This window comes from Mustelus asterias, chromosome 13 (assembly GCF_964213995.1).
Source record: "Mustelus asterias chromosome 13, sMusAst1.hap1.1, whole genome shotgun sequence".
Taxonomy (NCBI): Eukaryota; Metazoa; Chordata; class Chondrichthyes; order Carcharhiniformes; family Triakidae; genus Mustelus; species Mustelus asterias.
Window position 1 is genome coordinate 92557457 of NC_135813.1, and position 22398 is coordinate 92579854.

The 22398-nt window shown below is 45.8% G+C and overlaps 1 protein-coding gene across 5 annotated transcripts in view; it reads right to left on the reverse strand.

Annotated features, from left to right (window-relative positions):
• The window catches only part of LOC144502880 (unconventional myosin-XVIIIb-like), a 363270-nt gene that overhangs the window by 91847 nt on the left and 249025 nt on the right, over positions 1-22398 (reverse strand). For all 5 annotated transcript variants that reach the window (XM_078227267.1, XM_078227266.1, XM_078227270.1 and 2 more), the window contains 2 exons: positions 18990-19094; positions 14909-15061 (listed from right to left, as the gene is read on the reverse strand). In XM_078227267.1, the coding sequence (XP_078083393.1) occupies positions 14909-15061; positions 18990-19094 (258 nt within the window). The remainder of the gene's footprint in view (positions 1-14908; positions 15062-18989; positions 19095-22398) is intronic.

Here is a 22398-nt window from a genome sequence, read left to right on the forward strand (position 1 = left end):
GCTAAAGGGATCAAGGGATATGGGTTTTTAAAGTTTATTTGTTAATGTCACAAGTAGGCTTACATTAACACTGCAATGAAGTTACTGCGAAAATCCCCAAGTCGTCACACTCCGGCGCCAGTTCGGGAGAGAGAATTTATCACGGCCAATGCACCTAATGAGCACTTCTTTCGGATTGTGGGAGGAAACCAGAGCTCCCGGAGGAAGCCCACGCAGACACAGGGAGAACTCCGCAGATACAGTCACCCTAGCCGGGAATCGAACCTGGGACGCTGGCGCTGTGAGGCAGCAGTGCTAGCCAGTATGAAAGGTTTTAAGAGGTATGGAGCAAGGGTGGGTAACTGGAGTGAGCTCGTTGATCAATCTGATTGACTGGCAAGACAGACTCAAGGGCTAAATGGCCTACTCCTGTGGGTAGAGAGAAACTGAGAAGTAAGCATTGTTATTAATACCAAAATACCACTAAGGGCAAATTATTGGAACTTGGAATTACAAAACAGATCAGGCAGCCTGCAAAAGAGAAAGACAGCTTCATATTTCCAAAGAGATCCTTTGCCATATGTTTGTGTGTAGAGCAAGTCACTGGACTTCAATTAATTGCATGAAGCACTTAGCAAGATTAGGGGAAGGTGCATTATAAACGCAAGCATTTTTATTCTGTTAACTAGCCAGAGGGAATGAAGGACCCCATCAAAAAACAATCTTTCACTTTCAATTGCAGTTTGACCTGCAGTGCATTTCCAACATTTTATTTAAATTTCTAACAATGGTCATTTTCTCTCTCAAATTAGGTTTGAATTAATTAGGAACACATGAGTGGACTAGTTCACTAGTTGTGGGCGGCACGGTAGCACAGTGGTTAGCACTGCTGCTTCACAGCTCCAGGGACCTGGTTTCGAATCCCGGCTCGGGTCGCTGTCTGTGTGGAGTTTGCACATTCTCCTTGTGTCTGCGTGGGTTTCCTCCGGGTGCTCCGGTTTCCTCCCACAGTCCAAAGATGTGCGGGCTAGGTTGATTGGCCATGCTAAATTGCCCCTTAGTGTCCCGGGATGCATAGGTTAAGAGGGGTTAGTGGGTAAATATGTAGGGATATGCGGATAGGGCCTGGGTGGGATTGTGGTTGGTGCAGGCTCGATGAGCCGAATGGCCTCTTTCTGAGGGGCGGCACGGTAGCACAGTGGTTAGCACTGCTGTTTCACAGCTCCAGGGTCCCGGGTTCGATTCCCGGCTCAGGTCACTGTCTGTGTGGAGTTTGCACATTCTCCTCGTGTCTGCGTGGGTTTCCTCCAGGTGCTCCGGTTTCCTCCCACAGTCCAAAGATGTGCGGGTTAGGTTGATTGGCCAGGTTAAAAATTGCCCCTTAGAGTTCTGAGATGCGTGGATTAGCGGGTAAATATGTGGGGGTAGGGCCTGGGTGGGATTGTGGTCAGTGCAGACTCGATGGGCCGAATGGCCTCCTTCTGCACTGTAGGGTTTCTATGATTTCTTTCTATGATTTCATTGTGATTCATTTTGATCTATTCCTACATAACAAAACAAAACATACGCTGTATGTAATTTAACCCAAGATTATTCTTGTCATTTTTTAAATTGATACCAGGAGCACCACCTGGAGACAATACTAGCCATCTTCCATGAATAAAGGGGACGCAGTGGTGGCATTGTGGTATTATCACTATATTGCTATCCAGAGACCCCAGGTAATGTTCATAGAAATCATAGAAACCCTGCAGTGCAGAAGGAGGCCATTCGGCCCATCGAGTCTGAACCGACCACAATCCCACCCAGGCCCTACCCCCACATATTTACCCGCTAATCCCTCTAACCTACGCAGCTCAGGACTCTAAGGGGCAATTTTTAACCTGGCCAATCAACCTAACCCGGACATCTTTGGACTGTGGGCGGAAACCGGAGCACCCGGAGGAAACCCACGCAGACACAAGGGGAAGTGCAAACTCCACACAGACAGTGACCCAAGCCGGGAATCAAACCCAGGTCCCTGGAGCTGTGAAGCAGCAGTGCTAACCACTGTGCTACCGTGCCGCCCACTGTGCTACCGTGCCGCCCCATGTTCTGGGGATCAGGGTTTGAACCCCAGCATGGTGAATTGTGAAACTTGAATTCAAGTTAAAAATAGATCTGGAAGTAGAAGTCTACTGATAACCATTCCTTTCAGGGAGATTTGCAGTCCTTACCTGGACTGGTCTTCAGCAATGTCGTTGCCTCTTAAATGCCCTCTGAAATGGCCGAGCAAAGCCTTTCCATTCAAGGGCAATTAGGGATGGGCAATAATTGTGACCCAGCCAGTAACTCCCACAGAATATAAATAGATTCCAAACACACAGAATTCTGCCAGCAACACAAGTGGATAGAGCTGTGAAGAAAGCCTATAGTGTGTTAGCTTTTATTAACAGGGGGTTGGAGTTTAAGAGCCGTGGGGTTATGCTGCAACTGTACAGGACCTTGGTGAGACCACATTTGGAATATTGTGTGCAATTCTGGTCACCTCACTATAAGAAGGATGTGGAAGCGCTGGAAAGAGTGCAGAGGAGATTTACCAGGATGCTGCCTGGTTTGGAGGGTAGGTCTTATGAGGAAAGGTTGAGGGAGCTAGGGCTGTTCTCTCTGGAGTGGAGGAGGCTGAGGGGAGACTTAATAGAGGTTTCTAAAATGATGAAGGGGATAGATAGAATGAACGTTCAAAGACTATTTCCTCGGGTGGATGGAGCTATTACAAGGGGGCATAACTATAGGGTTCATGGTGGGAGATATAGGAAGGATATCAGAGGTAGGTTCTTTACGCAGAGAGTGGTTGGGGTGTGGAATGGACTGCCTGCAGTGATAGTGGAGTCAGACACTTTAGGAACATTTAAGCGGTTATTGGATAGGCACGTGGAGCACACCAGGATGATAGGGAGTGGGATAGCTTGATCTTGGTTTCAGATAAAGCTCGGCACAACATCTTGGGCCGAAGGGCTTGTTCTGTGCTGTACTGTTCTATGTTCTATGTAACACCATGGCCGGAATTTCCGTGATCCTGATTTTTCAGTTCTGGCGTGATTTTACCAGCTCGCTCCACCTATCGATGGGTGGCATATGCCATGGCTACTAAAATGGCTAGTAAAAACCTAGCCATAGAGTCATAGAGCAGGAATTTACGACCTCACTCATCCCAAAAGCGTAAAATCCCTACCGAGGTCAATGGACCTTTCCATTGTCCGCCCCTCGCCCGCACCGATCCCCGTGGCGGGCGGGGCAGTAAAATTCTGTCCATAAAGTCACGCAGCAATACAGCACAGAAACAGGCCATTCGGCCCAACAAGTCCATGTCGACTATGGTGCCCTCCCATCTACTCCCAATTGCCTGCGTTTGGCCCATATCCCTCTAATCCTTTCCCATCCATGTACTTATCCAAATGCTTTTTAAATGTTGCTATTGAACCTGCCTCACCACTTTCTCTGGTAGCTCATTCCATACACGCACCACCTTCTGCATGAAGAAGTTGCCCCTCTGGTCCCTTTTAAATCTTTCCTCTCTTACCCTAAACCTATGAACTCTAGTTTTCAATTCCCCTTCCCTGGGAAAAAAACTATGTGTGTTCATCCTATCTATGCCCCTCATGGTTTTATACACCTCAATAAGTTCACCTCTTCATTCTCCTACTTTCCAATCTTACAACCAAACGTGTTTGGGAACCTGCTCAAACTCTCCCACAAGCTCAGCAAAAGCTCTTTATCCTCTGTGCAGCACCCTGGTATATTTTCTGTCACTTTACAAAGATCAAAGAACAATACAGCCCAGGAACAGGCCTTTCAGCCCACCAAGCCTCTGCCAATATGCAGCTTCTATCCTTCTGTCTGCCTCCTGTTCATGTGTCCATCAAGATATGCCTTAAGTATTGCTAATGTGCCTGCTTCCACCACCTCCACTGGCAGTGCATTCCAAGCACCAACCACCCTCTGTGTGAAAAACTTTCCCTGCATGCCTCCCATAAACCGACCATCCCTCACTTTGAGTCTGTGCCCTCTTGCAGTGTACATGGGTGTTAGTCATTGTGGGCACTTTGTATCAATGATCAGCACTGTGCTGCTGTCCCTTTATGTCTATGGCTACCCTTCCAAATTCACAGATGATCAGTGAACTCAGTAAGCCACTTTCTCCAAAGCAACACAATTTTAAAAATAAAATCTAAAAGCTGGAAACAGATGTTTTATTTAACTATACAATTAAGCACGGCTTTGTTACAGATTGTTAAAACGAAGGGTGGCATGGTGGCACAGTGTTTGGCACTGCTGCCTCACAGCGCCAGGGACCCAGGTTGAATTCCTGGCTTGGGTCGCTGTCTGTGCGGAGTCTGCATGTTATCAGTGTGGGTTTCCTCCGGGTGCTCTGGTTTCCTCCCATGATCCGAAAGACATGCTGGTTAGGTGCATTGGCCACGTTAAATTCTCCCTCAGTGAACCCGAACAGGCACCGGAGTGTGGTGATTAGGGGATTTTCACAGTAACTTCACTGTAGTGTTAATGTAAGCCTACTTGTGACAATAATAAATAAACTTGAACTTGAGAACTTCTAAGATAAATAGATTTTACCAATCAGTGCTAAGCTCTGAATGCACTCTGCGAACAAAGTAAGCAATATTTCTTTAAAAGAAACAGGTGAATATTAACTTGTCAAAGATGCTTCAAGAGTGTGATTAGAATATCTCTCTGATTTAAAGGTAAGCAGCATGGGGTATCATTTCTTAATCAATAGACATTGGTTAGGAATGGCATTCTTTGATGAATGCAAAAAGTTTGATTGTCACTCCCATCAACCACAAACAGTTTAAGATGGCACTGTTAAATCAATGGAACATCACTCTCTCGTTAATGGGAAACAGTTTAACATCACTCTCTAATTAATGAGTTGAATGTCATTCACTGGTTAATGGAATACATTTTAATGTCAGGCTGTAGTTCACGAGAAGTGGTTCAATGTCAAGCTGCAGTGAACAGGAAAAAAATTTAGTGTCACTCTCTTGTCGATGGGAAGTAATTTAATGTAACTCGCTAATTAATGGGATGCAGCTTAGTACAAAAAGAACCAGTCACTGCAGGAAGCATGGGAAACATGCAGGTCTGCAGCCGAGAGTGAAACAACCCATCCCAAGGCCCCCCTCCCCAGCTTACTCCGAGCAAACGTCCAATCTCTGGAAAACAAGCGAGACAAACTTAAAGCCAGACACACTTTTTAAAGGCAACTGAGTGACTGCCATGTACTCTGTTTCACGGAGACGTGGCTCATTCCTGTTTCACCGGGCTGGGCCCTACAACAGAGGGCTTCTCAATCCACCAAATGCACCGTAAAGCACCTTTACACCGATGGCTCACAATGTTGTGTTCTCAGCTCCTCACTATACTCCGTATACACCTCTGACTTTGTGGCGAAATTCCCCTCCAACTCGATTTTCAAGTTTGCTGATACCACTGTAGTGGGTCGGATCTCAAATAATGATGAGATGGAGCACAGGAAAGAGATAGAAAATCTGGTGAACTAGTGCAGGAAAGAGATAGAAGATCCGGTGAACTGGTGCGATGACAATAATCTCTCCCTCAATGTCAGCAAAATGAAGGAGATAGTCAGGAAGTGTAGTGTCCCTCTCTGCATCAACGGGGACAAAGTGAAAATGGTCGAGAGCTTCAGGTTTCTAGGTGTCCAGTTCACCCTATTGTCCCTCCATACCGACACTATAGTTAGAAAGCCCATCAACGCCTCTAGTTTCTCAGGAGGCTAAGGAAATTTGGCATGTCAGCTACAACTCTCACCAACATTTACAGACGCACAATAGAAAGCATTTTCTCTGGTTGTATCACAGCTTGGTATGGCTTCTGCTCTGTCCAAGACCATAAAAAAGTACAAAGGGTTGTGAACGAAGCCCAGTCCATCACGCAAACCAGCCTCCCATCCATTGACTCTGTCTACACTTCCCACTGCCTCGCAAAAGCAGACAGCATAATCAAGTACCCCACGCACCCCGGACATTCTCTCTTCCACCTTCTTCCGTTGGGAAAAAGATACAAAAGTCTGAGGACACTTATCAACCAATTTAAGAACAGCTTCTTCCCTGCTGTCATCAGACTTTTGAATGAACGTACCTCGTATTAAGTTGATCTTTCTCTACACCCGAGCTATAACTGTAACACTATATTCTGCACCCTCTCCTTTCCTTCTCTATGTAGGGGATGCTTTGTCTGTATAGCGTGCAAGAAACAATACTTTTCACTAATACATGTGACAATAAATCAAATCAAATAAAAACTTTCTCGTGGGTTTAATGCCATTCACTAATTAATGGGAAGCAGTTTAAAATACCACTCTACTTCGTGGCACGCTGTTTGGGACACCAATCTCTAATGGAAAATAATGGGAAATGGGCATGCTTTTCCAATAACAGGATTGAAAACTCAGCAGTCAGGACTTGTTATGGTGACAACAGGCATAAAGCAGCCGAGCAAATGTGAATCTACACTTCTACTCCTCTGTTAAAGACCATCTCACATCTAGTGTCTTCACAGAGGGAACAGTAAAACTGGAGTTCCTGGGACAAGAGGGAGAGGGAAGAAAGCAATAATATTTAGATGAGAAATAGGAGATGGGAGTGGAGGGTGCAAAAAAAAATCCAGAACACTCAATCACTCTGCAACTCTACAAGGCCCCAGCATCCTCAATTATATGGGACAAGAACCACAGAACCATGGAAAAGTTACAGTACAGAAGGAGGCCATTCAGCCCATCTTGTCCATACCAACCCAACAACAGCCAGGTCCCACTTTCCTGCACCTGACCCATAGCCCTGTAGCTTACAGCACTTAAAGTAAAGATCCAGATACTTTTAAAAAGAGTTTAGGGTCTCTGCCTCCACCATCAACTCAGGGCACGAATTCCAGACACCCACCACCCTCTCTGTAAAAAGGGTTTTTCCTCATGTCCCCTGGTGTCCAGGACATTGCACATACTACAGAAAAGTCCAAGAGTTAAGAAAACTGCTTTCAAAAAATGAGCAAAGCCTGTGGAGCTTCCTGAATCGTGATTCAGTGTGATCTGTTCTATTCCATAACACAAAAAGCAAATAAAATCTACAACACTATGTCATTTAACCCAACATAAATTCTGCCATTCATCTGCTGAATTGGTACCAGGAGCATCAGACGTAGAAAATACATCTTCATCATTTAGAAAATTCCGCATAATTGAGAATTCGACCAAAACCATTCTCTCTCGCAACCTCGTCGCACCGTAGCGCAGTTCCTTTTTGGCAGCACATTGGCACAGTGGTGAGCATTGCTGCCTCACAATGCCAGGGACCCGGGTTCGATTCCGGCCTCGAGTCATTACCTGTGCGGAGTCTGCATATTCTCCCCATGTCTGTGTGGCTTTGCTCCAGGTGCTCCGGTTTCCTCCCACAGTCTGAAAGACGTGCTGGTGAGTTGCATTGGCCATGCTAAATTCTCCCTCAGTGTATCCGAACAGGCGCTGGAGTGTGGCGACTAGGGGATCTTCACAGTAACTTCATTGCAGCGTTATTGCAAGCCTACTTGTAACTTTAAACCTCACCCCAGCAATAATGCAAACCTCCAAACAGGAATGCAATTATCAGCCTGCATTTATAACACCAGCGGGAATCATAGAATCCCTACAATGCAGAAGAAGGCCTTTTGGCCCATCGAGTCTGCACTGACAACATTCCCACCCAGGCCCTATTCCCATAACCCTACATATTTACCCTGCTAATTCCCCGGCACCAAGGGGCAATTTAGCATGGTTAATTGACTTAACCAGCACATCTTTGGAGTGTGAGAGGAAACCCACGGGGAGAACGTGCAAACGCCACACAGACAGTCACCTGAGGACGGAATTGAACCCGGGTCCCTGGCCCCGTGGGGCAACAGTGCTAACCACTGTGCCACCGTGCCGCTCACTAGCAAGGATATCTTGCAATGGTTTCAGTGGTGGATGAGGAACCGTTTAAACTTCAGATTAGGACATTATCTCAATCCTATGAATAAATTGTTACTTTTTAATCATCACCAGATGCCCACAAATAATCCATCCAAATCTCTTGATTTTACTGTTGCTTTGTGTTACGCCGAGCTAATACTTTGTACGTATTAGGTCATTGTTAACTCCTTCAAAAATGTTGTCCCACCTCAAGTGGATTGTTCCAACTGGCTGTCGGTTGCTATGGCTACCAGAGGTGTGGGATAGGGTCTACTATCTAATTGCATCTTCTCTATCTACATAAGTCAACCTTTGACTGAAATCATTTTTCTTGATTAATCGGATGGGACTTCTTGCTTTTTAAAATAGAAACCGTGCATGTTTTGAAGGCAAAGCGGCATCAATAGTGAAAAGGCCAAGGATTGCTGGAGGACAAATCTCAAACACTAAATCATGTGTTAACTTGGCACTGAGATGGCTGCAGGCTGGAATATGATCAGATTGTTCCCAGAATATCTCTCCAAGTCCTTTACTGGAATGGCTGAAAGAGCAAAATTGCAGAACTAAAAGCACTGGGATGACAAAATAACAAAGTGGCTTTAGCTAAACGCAGTCTGGGTTCTGTGGGCCTTGCACACTGAAGATTTAAATTAAGAAATGGTTGAACGTATGGGAAGCACTAACAGTATCGTAACCAGGTGATCAAAGGGCTAGAATAAGGGTGGCACGATGGCACAGTGGTTAGCACTGCTGCCTCACAGTTCCAGAGACCTGGATTCGATTCCCGGCTTGGGTCACTGTCTATGCAGAGTCTGCGCATTCTCTCCGTGTCTGTGTGGGTTTCCTCCGGGTGCTCCAGTTTCATACCACAGTACGAAAGACGTGCTGGTTAGGTGCATTGGCCGTGCTAAATTCTCCCTCAGTGTACCCCAACAGGGGCCGGAGTGTGGTGACTAGGGGGTTTTCACAGTAACTTCATTGCGATGTCAATGTAATCCTACTTGTGATACTAATAAATAAACTAAACGAAGGGTACACAGACACAAGCTTAAAAGACAGAGAAGAGGAGAAAAGCGAAGGCAAAATACCCGTGGATGCTGGAATGTGAAGCAAAAACAGAAAATGCTAGAAGATCTCAACAAGTCCGACAGTATCTGTGGAGAAAGAATAGAGCCACCGTTTCCAGTCAAATCCCAACTCAAAACATTGGCTCTATTCACTCTCCACAGATGCTGTCGGACCTGTTGAGATCTTCCAACAACTTTCTGTTATTGTGTGAGAAGAGGAGGAATGTTCTTTTACACTGAGGGTTGTGAAAGAGTGGCATGAATTAACAGCGTTATTAACTGAGAAAGAGAACATGAAGATGATTGCAGGAATAAGGAATAAATCGATACTGTAACAAGGTGGGCCCCAAGGGTTTAGGGCAGCAGCTTGTATGGAGAATAACATCCTGCTTCTGAGTTGTAGGTCTGGATTTCCACCGAGTCGGGTTGACTTGGGAACCCTTTAAAAATGGCAGGTCGGTCTCGATTCCGAGATTCCTGACCCCATTCCCGGGGTTGTGCGATTTTCAGGAGTGCCTTTAAGGGGTTCGGGCTGGTCCCTGATAAGCCTGCGTCTGACATTCTCGATCTGGCCAGCTCCATTGTGGTACACAGCCCCTCACAGGAGTTGCTAATTATAGTCCCCATGAGGGAACTTTTTGAAAGGCAACTTCAAAAGGTCCTCCTCATGCCAAGTGATCCCTACTCCTATCCACCAACTATGGCCCTTCATTCTCCCTATGCCAAGCTCTGCCTTCCACCCACCCACTCCAGCCATTCATGGCCCCAATGCCAAGCTCCAGGACCTTTATGCCCATTGATCCACTGTGCACTTTCTCAAACCAATGAACACCTTAGTGTATAGAGCAACATTTAAAAAGCTGTAATCCATAGATCACTTTCTTCTGTGCTTCAAAAGAAAGTCTTGACCAAGCTAATAGAAATGCCAATCATCCAATGCCAACCCCTTTGTGGTTTCAAAAACCACAAACTCTTCAAACTACTTTACTTGTGTGAACAAACATGGTGAAATTGACCACAGAGATCAGAGACCCTGAATTGTCGATCAAACAATGTTTCCTCTGGGGTATTCTTGTATTGTAATAGCTATCTGGGCTTTCAGCAAAGACTTCTTTTTTATGCTTGGCTGAGAGATCAAACAGTTATTAGAATAATAGAACAGTTGCTCCCCAGAGGAAACATTGTGAAACTTCAAAAGATGCGGATGATTGACATTTTTATTAGCTTGCAACCCAGGCTTTCCCTTTCAAGCAAAGGAAAAAGTTATCAATGGATTACATGTTTTCAAGGCTATTTTTTCATACATCCCACTATACACTAAGGTGTTCATTGGTTCTAGACAATGCATGGTGGGTTAATAGGCATAGAAATGCCAGAGTTTGATTAAGTGAAGTTTGAGGCAATGAAGGGCCTGAGGAGGAGGGTGGAAGGACAGAGCTTGGAATCAGGGGCATGATGGACCTGATGGGGTGGGTGGATATGCGGAGCATGACACAGGAGGCAAGAAGAGATATGCAGGTGTGGCAGGAGGCATGAGATGGCATGGATGAGACATGTTGGAGGGTGAAGAGGAGGTGAGTGGTGAATGCAGGAGGGCCTGTGTTGTTTCATTGGAACGAAGTTCCACGCATTGGGGCCACATGGTGGCACAGTGGCACTGTGGTTAGCACTGCTGACTCACAGCGCCAGGGACCCGGGTTCGATTCCCAGCTTGGGTCACTGTCTGTGCGGAGCCAGCAATTTCTCCCCGTGTCTGTGTGGGTTTCCTCCAGGTGCTCCGGTTTCCTCCCACAGTCTGAAAGATGTGCTGGTTAGATGCATTGGCCATGCTAAATTCTCCCTCAGTGTACCCGAACAGGTGCCGCAGTGTGGTGACTAGGGGATTTTCACAGTAACTTCATTGCAGTGTTAATGTAAGCCTACTTGTGACTACTAAATAAACTTAAAACACTTCCTCTTTAAAACTTCAATCATCCCGCCTTGATGCCAGAGAGCCCTTGTAGCTGCCTCCATACCTCTTTTCAGTTCCCTATCTTGGAGTTTTGTTCTCTCTCTCTGAGTTTAGTCCCCTATCTCTGAGTTTAGTTCCTTATCTCTGAGTTTAGTTCCCTCTCTCTGAGTTTAGTCCCCATCTCTGAGTTTAGTTCCCTCTCTCTGAATTTAGAACAAAGAACAAAGAAAATTACAGCGCAGGAACAGGCCCCTCGGCCCTCCAAGCCTGCACCGACCATGCTGCCCGACTTAACTAAAACCCCCTACCATTCCGGGGATCATATCCCTCTATTCCCATCCTATTCATGTACTTGTCAAGACGCCCCTTAAAAGTCACTACCGTATTCACTTCCACTACCTCCCCCGGCAACAAGTTCCAGGCACCCACTACTCTCTGTGTAAAAAATCCACCTCATACATCTCCTTTAAACCTTGCCCCTCGCACCTTAAATCTATGCCCCTTAGTAATTGACTCTTCCACCCTGGGAAAAAGCTTCTGACTATCCACTCTGTCCATGCCTCTCATAATCTTGTAGACTTCTATCAGGTCTCCCCTCAACCTCCGTCGCTCCAGTGAGAACAAACCAAGTTTCTCCAACCTCTCCTCATAGCTAATATCCTCCATACCAGGCAACATCCCGGTAAATCTTTTCTGTACCCTCTCCAAAGCCTCCACATCCTTCTGATAGTGTGGCAACCAGAATTGAACACTATATTCTAAGTGCGGCCTAACTAAGGTTCTATAAAGCTGCAACATGACTTGCCAATTTTTAAACTCAATACCCCGGCCGATGAAGGCAAGCATGCCGTAAGCCTTCTTGACTACCTTCTCCACCTGTATTGCCACTTTTCAGTGACCTGTGTACCTGTACACCCAGATCCTTTTGCCTATCAATACTCTTAAGGATTCTGCCATTTACTGTATATTTCCTATCCGTTTTAGACCTTCCAAAATGCATTACCTCACATTTGTCCGGATTAAACTCCATCTGCCATCTCTCCGCCCAAGTCTCCAACTGATCTATATCCTGCTGTATCCTCTGATGGTCCTCATCGCAATCCGCAAATCCACCAACCTTTGTGTCGTCCGCAAACTTACTAATCAATCCAGTTACATTTTCCTCCAAATCATTTATATATATTACAAACAGCAAAGGTCCCAGCACTTAGTCCCCTATCTCTGAGTTCAGTCCCCTATCTCTGAGTTTAGTTCCCTCTCTCTGAGTTCAGTCCCCTATCTCTGAGTTTAGTTCCTTATCTCTGAGTTTAGTTCCCTCTCTCTGAGTTTAGTTCCTTATCTCTGAGTTCAGTCCCCTATCTCTGAGTTTAGTTCCCTCTCTCTGAGTTCAGTCCCCTATCTCTGAGTTTAGTTCCCTCTCTCTGAGTTTAGTTCCTTATCTCTGAGTTTAGTTCCCTCTCTCTGAGTTTAGTTCCCGCTCTCTGACTTTAGGTCCCGCTCTCTGAGTTTAGTCCCCTATCTCTGACTTTAGTTTCCTATCTCTGAGTTTAGGTCCCTATCTCGGGACCATGGTCTACAGGTGAATCATGTAAATGTGTGACAACAGTAACAAATTGCTCTGTTAGAACAGTTAATGCAGCATAGGAACACACTGTGTACAGCTCCATTTATCTCCAACATTGATACAAAGAATTCTGCAGTCGAGCACAGCAAAATCTTAAACAGGCCTTGAAAAAAATCAATGCTGAAAATTCCACTGTTTTCTCCAGTGTTGTCTGGTTAAATGAGACAAAATATAAGCTTGAAGTTCTAATGTTTATATTGTTATCTCTGTGCTTGATGAGTTACTGTCTACTATTTTTTATCCTCTGCATTATTTATGTACGATATATTCACAGGATAGTAAATGTAATGTCGTAGTTGCAATAGAATCCCTACAGTGCAGAAGGAGGCCTTACGGTCCATATAGTCTGCACCCTACTCTCCGACAGATCATTTTACCCAGGCCCTATCTCCATAACCCCACATATTTACCCCACTAATCCCCCTGTCTATGGACAATAAGGGGCAGTTTACCATGGCCAATCCACCTAACCCGCACATCTTTGGATGTGGGAGGAAACCGGAGCATCCGGAGGAAACCCACGCAGAGATGAGGAGAATGTGCACAGACAGAGGCTGGAATGGAACCCGGGTCCCTGGTGCTGTGAGGCAGCAGTGCTAACCACTGTGCCACGGGGCTGGTTTTGGCTGAGCGCCAAATTCTCTGCCTTCGCTTGCAGGTGCAGCAGGGCATGATCAGCTGGAAAATTTTCTTTCTACGTCCTGAACTCCTGATCTCTCAAGTGAGTAAAATCTATCACATGGTCCTGAATAGATGGAGCCACCAAGGACACCAGTTCAATCCCGAGACTGCAGTATCCATGAAGTCACGCCTCAGATTGACAGGATGAATAAAATGACATTCACTAATGGTTTAATAACCAATCAACTTTTTCTTTATTTGCTCACGGGACATTGGTGTTGTTGATAAGGCCAGTATTTATTACCCATCCATAGTTCCCTTGCCGGTGGCACAGTGGTTAGTACTGCTGCCTCACAGCACCAGAGACCCGGGTTCAATTCCAGCTTTGGGTGACTGTCTGTGCGGAGTCTGCACGTTCTCCCCGTGTTTCCTCCGGGTGCTCCAGTTTCCCCCCACACTCCAAAGATGTGCCGGTTTGGTGCATAGGCCATGCTAGATTCTCCCTCAGTGTTACCCGAACAGGTGCTGGAGTGTGGCAACTGGGGGATTTTCACAGTAACTTCATTGCAGTGTTAATGTAAGCCTATTTGTGACTAATAACAAAACTTTAAGCAGGTGATGACCCGTCTTCTTGAACCATGTGTTCTACATGTACACAGTGCATTAGGGAGGGAGTTGCAGCTCTTCAGCTGTGACAGTAAAGGGGCTGCAATTTAATTTCAGGTCAGGATAATGTGTGACTTAGACGGAAATTTGTCTGCAATTTGCTGCAGTGAATCTTTTGGATGAGACACACTGCTGCCGCTGTGCACCAGTAGTGGAGGGAGGGAATTCTTTCAATTCTGTTACACAATGTTCGTATCTGATGAGGTTTCAGCTGTGATGATGCTATATAAGCACAACTAGGTTCATAGAATGAGGAATAGCGAGTTTATTAAGGTCCATAGAATCATAGAAATGTTATGGTGCTGAAAGAGGCCATTCAGCCCATCGGGCAGGATTTTACACCCTCGCACATCCCGAAACCATAAAATACCACCCGAGGTTAACGGACCTTCCCATGGTCCGCCCCTCACCCACTCCGATTCCCATGACGGGCGGGACAATAAAATTCTTCCGGCCATCTTGTCAGGCGCCGGACAACTCGGGGCTTTTCGCAGTAACTTCATTGAGATGTTAATGTAAACCGACTTGTGACACCAATAAATAAACTAAACTAAGGGTGCGCAGACACAAGCTTAAATGACAGAGAAGGGGAAAATAGCAAAGGCAAAGTATCGCGGATGCTGGAATCTGAAACAAAAAAAGAAAATGCTGGAATATCTCAGCAGAACCGATAGTATCTGCGCAGAGAGAATCCTGACTCAAAGCGTTGGCTTGATTCTCTCTCACTAATAAATAAACTTTAAGCTTTAAGGTCACATGACAACGAAGTATGCTGAGAGATAGTCTATTTGAAGCCTCGTGCTAAGGCTTGTACTGTTCGTAGTCAGTGTAATGGTAATTAAAAGGTAAAGTTTACAACATTCTTGCTTCTAGCAGTCTCAAGCAGTCTTTGACCAAAGGTGGCCACATCCAAAGCCACAACAATGATCATGGATATATTTTTTTTAATTTCTAAAGGCAGTTCTGAGTGTGATGGGAAGGGGTGAATTCTGACTGACCTGCATCTGGAGTTTCTCCACCTCCAGCTTGTTGCTGCTTTGCCCCGAGTCCTGCATTGTACCCAGCAGCAGCTGAGCATCAGCCAGAAGAGCGTTCTTCCGTCGCAAATCCCGACGCAGCCTCTTCTCCACATCAAAGTCTCGATGGCCTATCTGGATCAGGAGAGTTTTATGTTTAGTCAAAATTATTATTTTTTTATTTTAACGAAGCAGTTTGAATTTCATAGAATAGAATCCCCACTGTGCAGAAGGAGACTATTTGGCCCCTTGGGCCTGCACCGACAACAATCCTATCCAGGCCCTCTCCCGGTAATCCCACATATTAACCCTGTCAATCTCCCTGACACTAAGGGCCAATCCACCTAATCTGATTTGATTTGATTTATTGTTGTCACATGTATTGGTGTACAGTGAAAAGTATTGTTTCTTGCACTACACAGACAAAGCATACCGATCATAAAGTTTAAAGGGGAGAAGGAGAGACTGCAGAATGTAGTGTTACAGTCATAGCTGGGGTGTAAAGAAAGAGCAACTTAATATAAGGAAGGTCCTTTCAAAATTCTGACACCTGCACATCTTTGGACTGTGGGAGGAAACCGGATCAATTGGGCCAGTGGGTCGATGAATGGCGGATGGAGTTAAATTTAGATAAATGAGAGGTGATGCATTTTGGTAGATCGAATCGGGGCAGGACTTACTCAGTTAATGATAGAGTGTTGGGGAGAGTCATTAAACAAATAGATCTAGGGGTACAGGTTCAAAGCTTCTTGAAAGTGGAGTCACAGGTGGACAGGTTGGTGAAGAAGGCATTCAGCATGCTTGGTTTCATTGGTCAGAACACTGAATACAGGAGTTGGGGCGTCATATTGAAGTTGTACAAGACATTGGTAAGGCCACACTTGGAATACTGTGTGCAATTCTGGTCACCCTATCATAGAAAGGATATTATTAAACTAGAAAGAGCGCAGAAAAGATTTACTAGGATGCTACCGGGACTTGATGGTTTGAGTTATAAGGAGAAGCTGGATAGACTGGGACTTTTTTCCCTGGAGCGTAGGAGGCTTAGGGGTGATCTTATAGAAGTCTATAAAATAATGAGGGGCATAGATCAGCTAGATAGTGAACATCTTTTCCCAAAGGTAGGGGAGTCTAAAACTAAAGGGCATAGGTTTAAGGTGAGAGGGGAGAGATACAAAAGGGTCTAGAGGAGCAATTTTTTCACAGAGGGTGGTGAGTGTCTGGAATGAGCTGCCAGAGGCAGTAGTCAAAGTGGATACAATTTTGTCTTTTAAAAACATTTAGATAGTTGGTAAGATGGGTATGGAGGGATATGGGCCAAATGCGGGCAATTGGGACTCGCTTAGTGGTAAAAACTGGGTGGCATGGACAAGTTGGGCTGTAGGGCCTGTTTCCATGCTGTAAACCTCTATAATGCTATGACTCTAACCTGGAGGAAACCCACGCAGACACAGGGAGAACATGCAAACTCCACACAGTGACCCAAGGCTAGAATCAAACCCAGGTCTTTGGCGCTGTGAGGCAGTAGTGCTAACCACTGTGCCACCATGCCGCCCCTGCTGCTGTGATTTCCCAAATCATGGCGAGATTGGAGCGGGGAGTTAATTTGGACAATTTCCTTTTGTCCCTCTTTGTTGAAACAGAGTCTCATCATTGATGTGTTGTTACCCAACAAAAGATCATCATTTTTCATTTATGTCCTGACTCTCATGCACGTCACCGTGGCTTCTTCCAATCTGAAGGCCAGGTCAGAGAATAGAACTTAACTCAAAACTGTCCCACAATGTTTTAAGTTTATTTATTAATGTCACAAGTAGGCTTACATTAACACTGCAATGAAGTTACTGTGAAAATCCCCTAGTCGTCACACTCCGGCGCCTGTTGGGGTACACTGAGGGAGGATTTAGCACGGCCAATGCACCCTAACCAGCACGTCTTTCAGACTGTGGAAGGAAATCGCAGCACCCGGAGGAAACCCACGCAGACACGGGGGGAACGTGCAAACGCCGCACAGACAGTGACCCAAGCTAGGAATTGAACCCGGGTGCCTGGCGCTGTGAAGCAGCAGTGCTAACCACTGTGCCTTCGTTCCACTCTAATTTAAGCTCTACTTCTGACACTAATAAATAAACTTTAAAACTTTAAACATTTGTCTATTAAAGGAAACTAGTGCATTTGTTTTTCCCCAATTAAAATTTATCACACTGGTTCAGGAATAAAATTGTTCTATCAATTCCATCCAAATTACATAGGAGGCTGACTCCAGCTGAGCACTTTGTTTAGGAATAAATCGTGGACACCGTGGCATCTGTTTTCTACCGCAGTGAATTGTGGATGAGATGCTGTTTTTTGCAAACTACTGCTCTCTGCTGCTTGGAGCAGAACGTTCATGTATCACTGAACGGGTTAGCTGGGGGTCCCGCTTAGCGGGGGTCCGACAGGTATATGACGGATAGCCCAAGGTATAATTCTCAGTTTCTGCTGTGTCAGCTCAACTCAGCCGGGGCAGCTGCACCCTTACCACTGGTCTCAACATGGCTGGTCTCGGTGAGTGGGGGTTGGTGCGGAGGTGTGGAGGGAAAAGGGTGGAGGGATAAGATCCCCCACGGTTATGCTTCTGTTTGCTGCTACAATGATCATATGAAACATGTAAGTGGATGTAACACCCTTGAGTCAAAGACCTTGACGCCACTCACTGTCTGGACTTATACACAAAGAATAGCTGCCTGGAACCTGATACCAGAAATAAACCTTCAGATGAAAATTGAATGCTTAATATTGGATTGAAAAGGTTGCAAAGTTAAATTGTCAGAAGACCTGGTACATAGTTTGATCCGATGGACACCCCTGGAAATGGCTTCCCAGTCACCAGACAGGCATTCAACACAGCTGGTTCACCGGTAATGGTCTGTAATCCCTTACAGATGTAACCATCCACCATGGTGGGATCCGAGCCTGTAACCCTAGAGCATTGCTCTAAGTTTGCGGTTTACCAGTTCAGTGACCTATACCGCGAGGCTACAGGAAGAGTCCAAACACATTGCTATCCAATAAACCATCACAATTAAACCTTATATTGGTTTGCAAATCTCTTTCTGGAATGCTTAATGGTTCATTCTCTTCTTTGCCCAATTACCTCTACCTTGTCTGAGTTTTCTTGACTTTACTAATTCATGCATTTACATAGGATTACAAAGGGCATACAGCACAGAACCAGGCCATTTGCTCCCTGTAGCCTATGCTAGTGTTTATCCTCCCCATTGTTCCTCATCCAAATTTATCATCATGATCCTCTATTCCCATCTCCCTCATTTGCTTGTCCAGCTTCCTCTGAACTTCATCCCATATGACTCACTTCAACCACTCCCTGTAGTAGCAGTTCCACATTCTCACCACTATGGGTGGCACAGTGGTTAACACTGCTGCCCCACAGTGCCAGGGACCTGGGTTCAATTCTGGCCTCAGATCACCATCTGTGCGGAGTTTGCACATTCTCCCCGTGTCTGTGTGGCTTTCCTCCGGGTGCTCCGATTTCCTCCCACAGTCCAAAGGTGCGCAGGTTAGGTTGATTGGCCGTGATAAATTGTACCTTAGTGTCAGGGAACTTGCAGGGTAAATATACGGGGATAGGGCCTGGATGGGATTGTGGTCAATGCAGATTTGATGGGCCAAATGGCTTTCTTCTGCATTATAGGGATTCTATGACCATATGATTGATTATCTGGATGAAGGATTTTCTTCTGAATTCCTCATTGGATTTCTTGGTGACTGCCTTATATCGATGGCCTCCAGGTATGATTCTTGCCCTCAACAGGAAATATTTTCTCTCTATTTACTCTATCAGAACATTTCATGGTTTCAAAGACCTCAATTAAGTCTCATTATTGAAGAGAAAAGAGACCCAGCCTGTCAATCCTTTCCTGACATGTATACCCAACAATTTCTACCATCATTCTTGTAAGTTTGTGTGACTTCCGGAGGGAACTGAGCTGCTTCAGTGGGAGTTCAGTGACCTTTCCATCGCACCGGTGTACAATCTCCATCACACACCTGAAGTACTGACCTGTTCACAGAGAGTTCCAACCAAGCTCTCCAAGTCCTGTCTGTCATGAAGGACCAGCTGTCGTTCTTCAAACTCCTGCTCCAGCTGCATCTCCAACTGACGGAGCTGTTACAAAAAGAAAGAACCCCCCAAACGTCAGACAGGTTGAAGCGCCAACAGCACTTAGAGTTAATCACCCGAAGAGCATCAGAAATTACTCACAAATCGACTAGATTCAGCCCATATCAACAACCAGACAAGCCTTGTGAACAGGGGATCATGGGGGTGGTGGGAAGGGGGGGTGGTGGGTGAGGTATCATCCTTACCTCATTGAATGGCTTTCCTGGCAAGGGCCTGGTTAATTGTCCAGTGCTGGGAATAATCCTCCCTCAGTCCCACAGCCAGCTGGAGTGAGCTCACCTCTCACTTTCAGCCCCAGTTAGCAGGCTTTCCGCTCTCCATTTAGCCCGTTAACTCGGTTTCTCACTCCCAGATACTGCTGATTATTTCCAGAATTTTCTGCTTTCAGTTTGGTTCTGCAGAACTCTGTATCACCACCAATAGACCCTTTCACCCCCACATCGCCCCCCCCCCCACCTCCAGCACCCCCTGCCAACCCCCTCCCCCCCCCCCCACCTCCACCACACTCCCACCACCTCCCCCTCCGTCCAAATTCCACACAGTTCTTTGTGTTGTCCAGGTTATGAGACAGTACAATCCTACACCTGGAGGGAAAGGAATTGTTCCCTCTCGTGCAAGATTCCTGACAAACTCAGTAATGTCTTTATGGGTTGGACGTACGTGGGGACATAAAGAAGAGGCCAATAGATCGACAAACATGTCACCAAGACAAGGAAGCTGACATAGAAACATAGAAACTGAAAGCCATTCGGCCCTCCGAGCCTGCCCCACCATTCATTTTGATCATGGCTGATCATCGAGTTCAATATCCTGATGATCCCCCCTTCCCCCATATCGCTTGATCCCTTTAGCCCCAAGAGCTATATCTAATTTCTTCTTGAAATCATAGAATCCCTACAGTGCAGAAGGAGGCCATTCAGCCCATCGACTCTACACCAACCACAATCCGACCCAGGTCCTATCCCCATAACCTGAACTATTTACCTTAGCTAGTCCCCATGATACTAAGGGGCAATTTAGCATGGCCAGTCAACCTAACCCACACATCTTTGGATTGTGGGAGGAAACTGGAGCACCTGGAGGAAACCCATGCAGACATGGGGAGGACGTGCAAACTCCACACAGGCAGCGACCCCGAGGCCAGAATTGAACCCAGATCCCTGGCGCTGTGAGGCAGCAGTGCTAACCACTATGCCACCGTGCTGCCCGTAGGAGCAAACTGCATCTAATTCAAATACACATCCCAAAGAGTAGGTTATATCTGTGGAAAACATTCTTCATGTTCACCAAAGGGAAATTTTGAGAGGCTCTGCCTCTTATTTGGATTCTTCATCTTCAACAGAGCTGGTCCTGACCTCAAAGAATCACTTACACTCCCTTCTGTTGGCAGATTTTACTCAGCTAACAATATATCCTGCGAAGAGGTTTCAGAGACACATATGAAGATTCCCCTTGAAGTTCAACAGAATTACTATCATTGAACCCACCAATAACCTAGGGGTCAGCATTGGCCAGAAACTGAACTAGACCAGCCTACATGTATTGAGGCCACAGCAGCAGGTCAGAGGCTGGGGATTCTGCGGCGAGTAACTCACCTCCTGAATCCCCAAAGACTGCCCATCTACAAGGCAGGTGGGTGATGGGATATTCTCCACTTGCCTGGGTGAGTGCAGCTCCAACAACACTCAAGAAGCTTGACACCAGCCAGGCTAAGGAGTCCACTTGATCCACACCCCATCCACCATCTTATACAGTCAGTCCCTCCACCACCGGCACACAGTGGAAGCAATGTGTACCATCTACAAGATACATTGCAGCAGCTTCCCAAGGCTCCTTCAACAGTACCTTCCAAACCCACCACCTCTATTATCTAGAAGGACAAGGGCAGCAGATGCATACAAACCACCACCTGCAAGTTCCCCTCCTAGTCATACACTATCCTGATTTGGAACTATATGGCCATTCCTTCGCTGTTGCTGAGCCCAAAAAGCTGGAACTCTCTACCTAACGTCTCAAGGTCTAGTGAGATGAGTAACAAATGTTTGCCTTGCCAGTGGCATTCACATGCATAGAAACATACACAGAAAATATAAACAGGAGTAGGCCATTTGGCCCTTCGTGCCTGCTCCGCCATTCATCTTGATCGTGGTTGATCCCACCTTCCCCTCAATATCCTTGACTCCTTTAGCCCCAAGAGCTATATCTAATTTCTTCTTGAAATCACACAACGTTTTGGCCTCAATTACTTTCTGTGGGAGTGAATTCCAAACATTCACCACTCTCTGGGTGAAGAAATTTCTCCTCATCTCAGTCCTAAAAGGTTTACCCCTTATCCTCAAACTATGACCCCCTAGTTCTGGACTCCCCCACCATTGGGAACATTCTTTCTGAATCTACCCTGTCTAACCCTGTTAGAATTTTATAAGTTTCTATGAGATCCCCCCTCACTCTTCTAAACTCCAGTGAATATAATCCTCGCCGACTTAATCTCTCCTCATATGATAGTCCTGCCATCCCAGGAATCAGCCTGATAAGCCTTCGCTGTACACCCTTTATAGCAAGGACATCCTTCCTCAGACAAGGACACCAAAATTCCACACAATATTCCAGGTGTGGCCTCACCAATGCCCTGTACAATTGTAGCAAAACATCCCTATTCCTATACTCAAACCCTCTCACTATGAAGGCCGACATACATTTTGCCTTCTTTACTGTCTGCTGTACTTGTGCGCTTATATTGTCGACTGATGCACAAGGACACCAAAGTTCCACCTCTCTCAATTTACACCCATTCAAGTAATAATCTGTCTTCCTATTATTGCTACCGAAGTGGATAACCTCACATTTATCCACATTATACTGCAGCTGCAATGCAGAGGCCCACACACTCAGCCTGTCCAAATCACACTGAAGCATCTCTACATCCTCCCCACAGTTCATCTCATAGAGTCATAGAGGTTTACAGCATGGAAACAGGCCCTTCAGCCCAACTTGTCCATGCTGCCCTTTTTAAAAAAAAACTCCTAAGTTAATCCCAATTGCCCGCATTTGGCCTATATCCCTCGATATCCATCGTATCCATGTAACTATCTAAATGCTTTTTAAAAGATAAAATTGTACCTGCCTCTACTACTACCTCTGGCAGCTTGTTCCAGACACTCACTACCCTCTGTGTGAAACAATTGGCCCTCTGGACACTTTTGTGTCTCTCCCCTCTCACCTTAAACCTATGCCCTCTAGTTTTAGACTCCCCTACCTTTGGGAAAAGATATTGACTAGCTAGCTGATC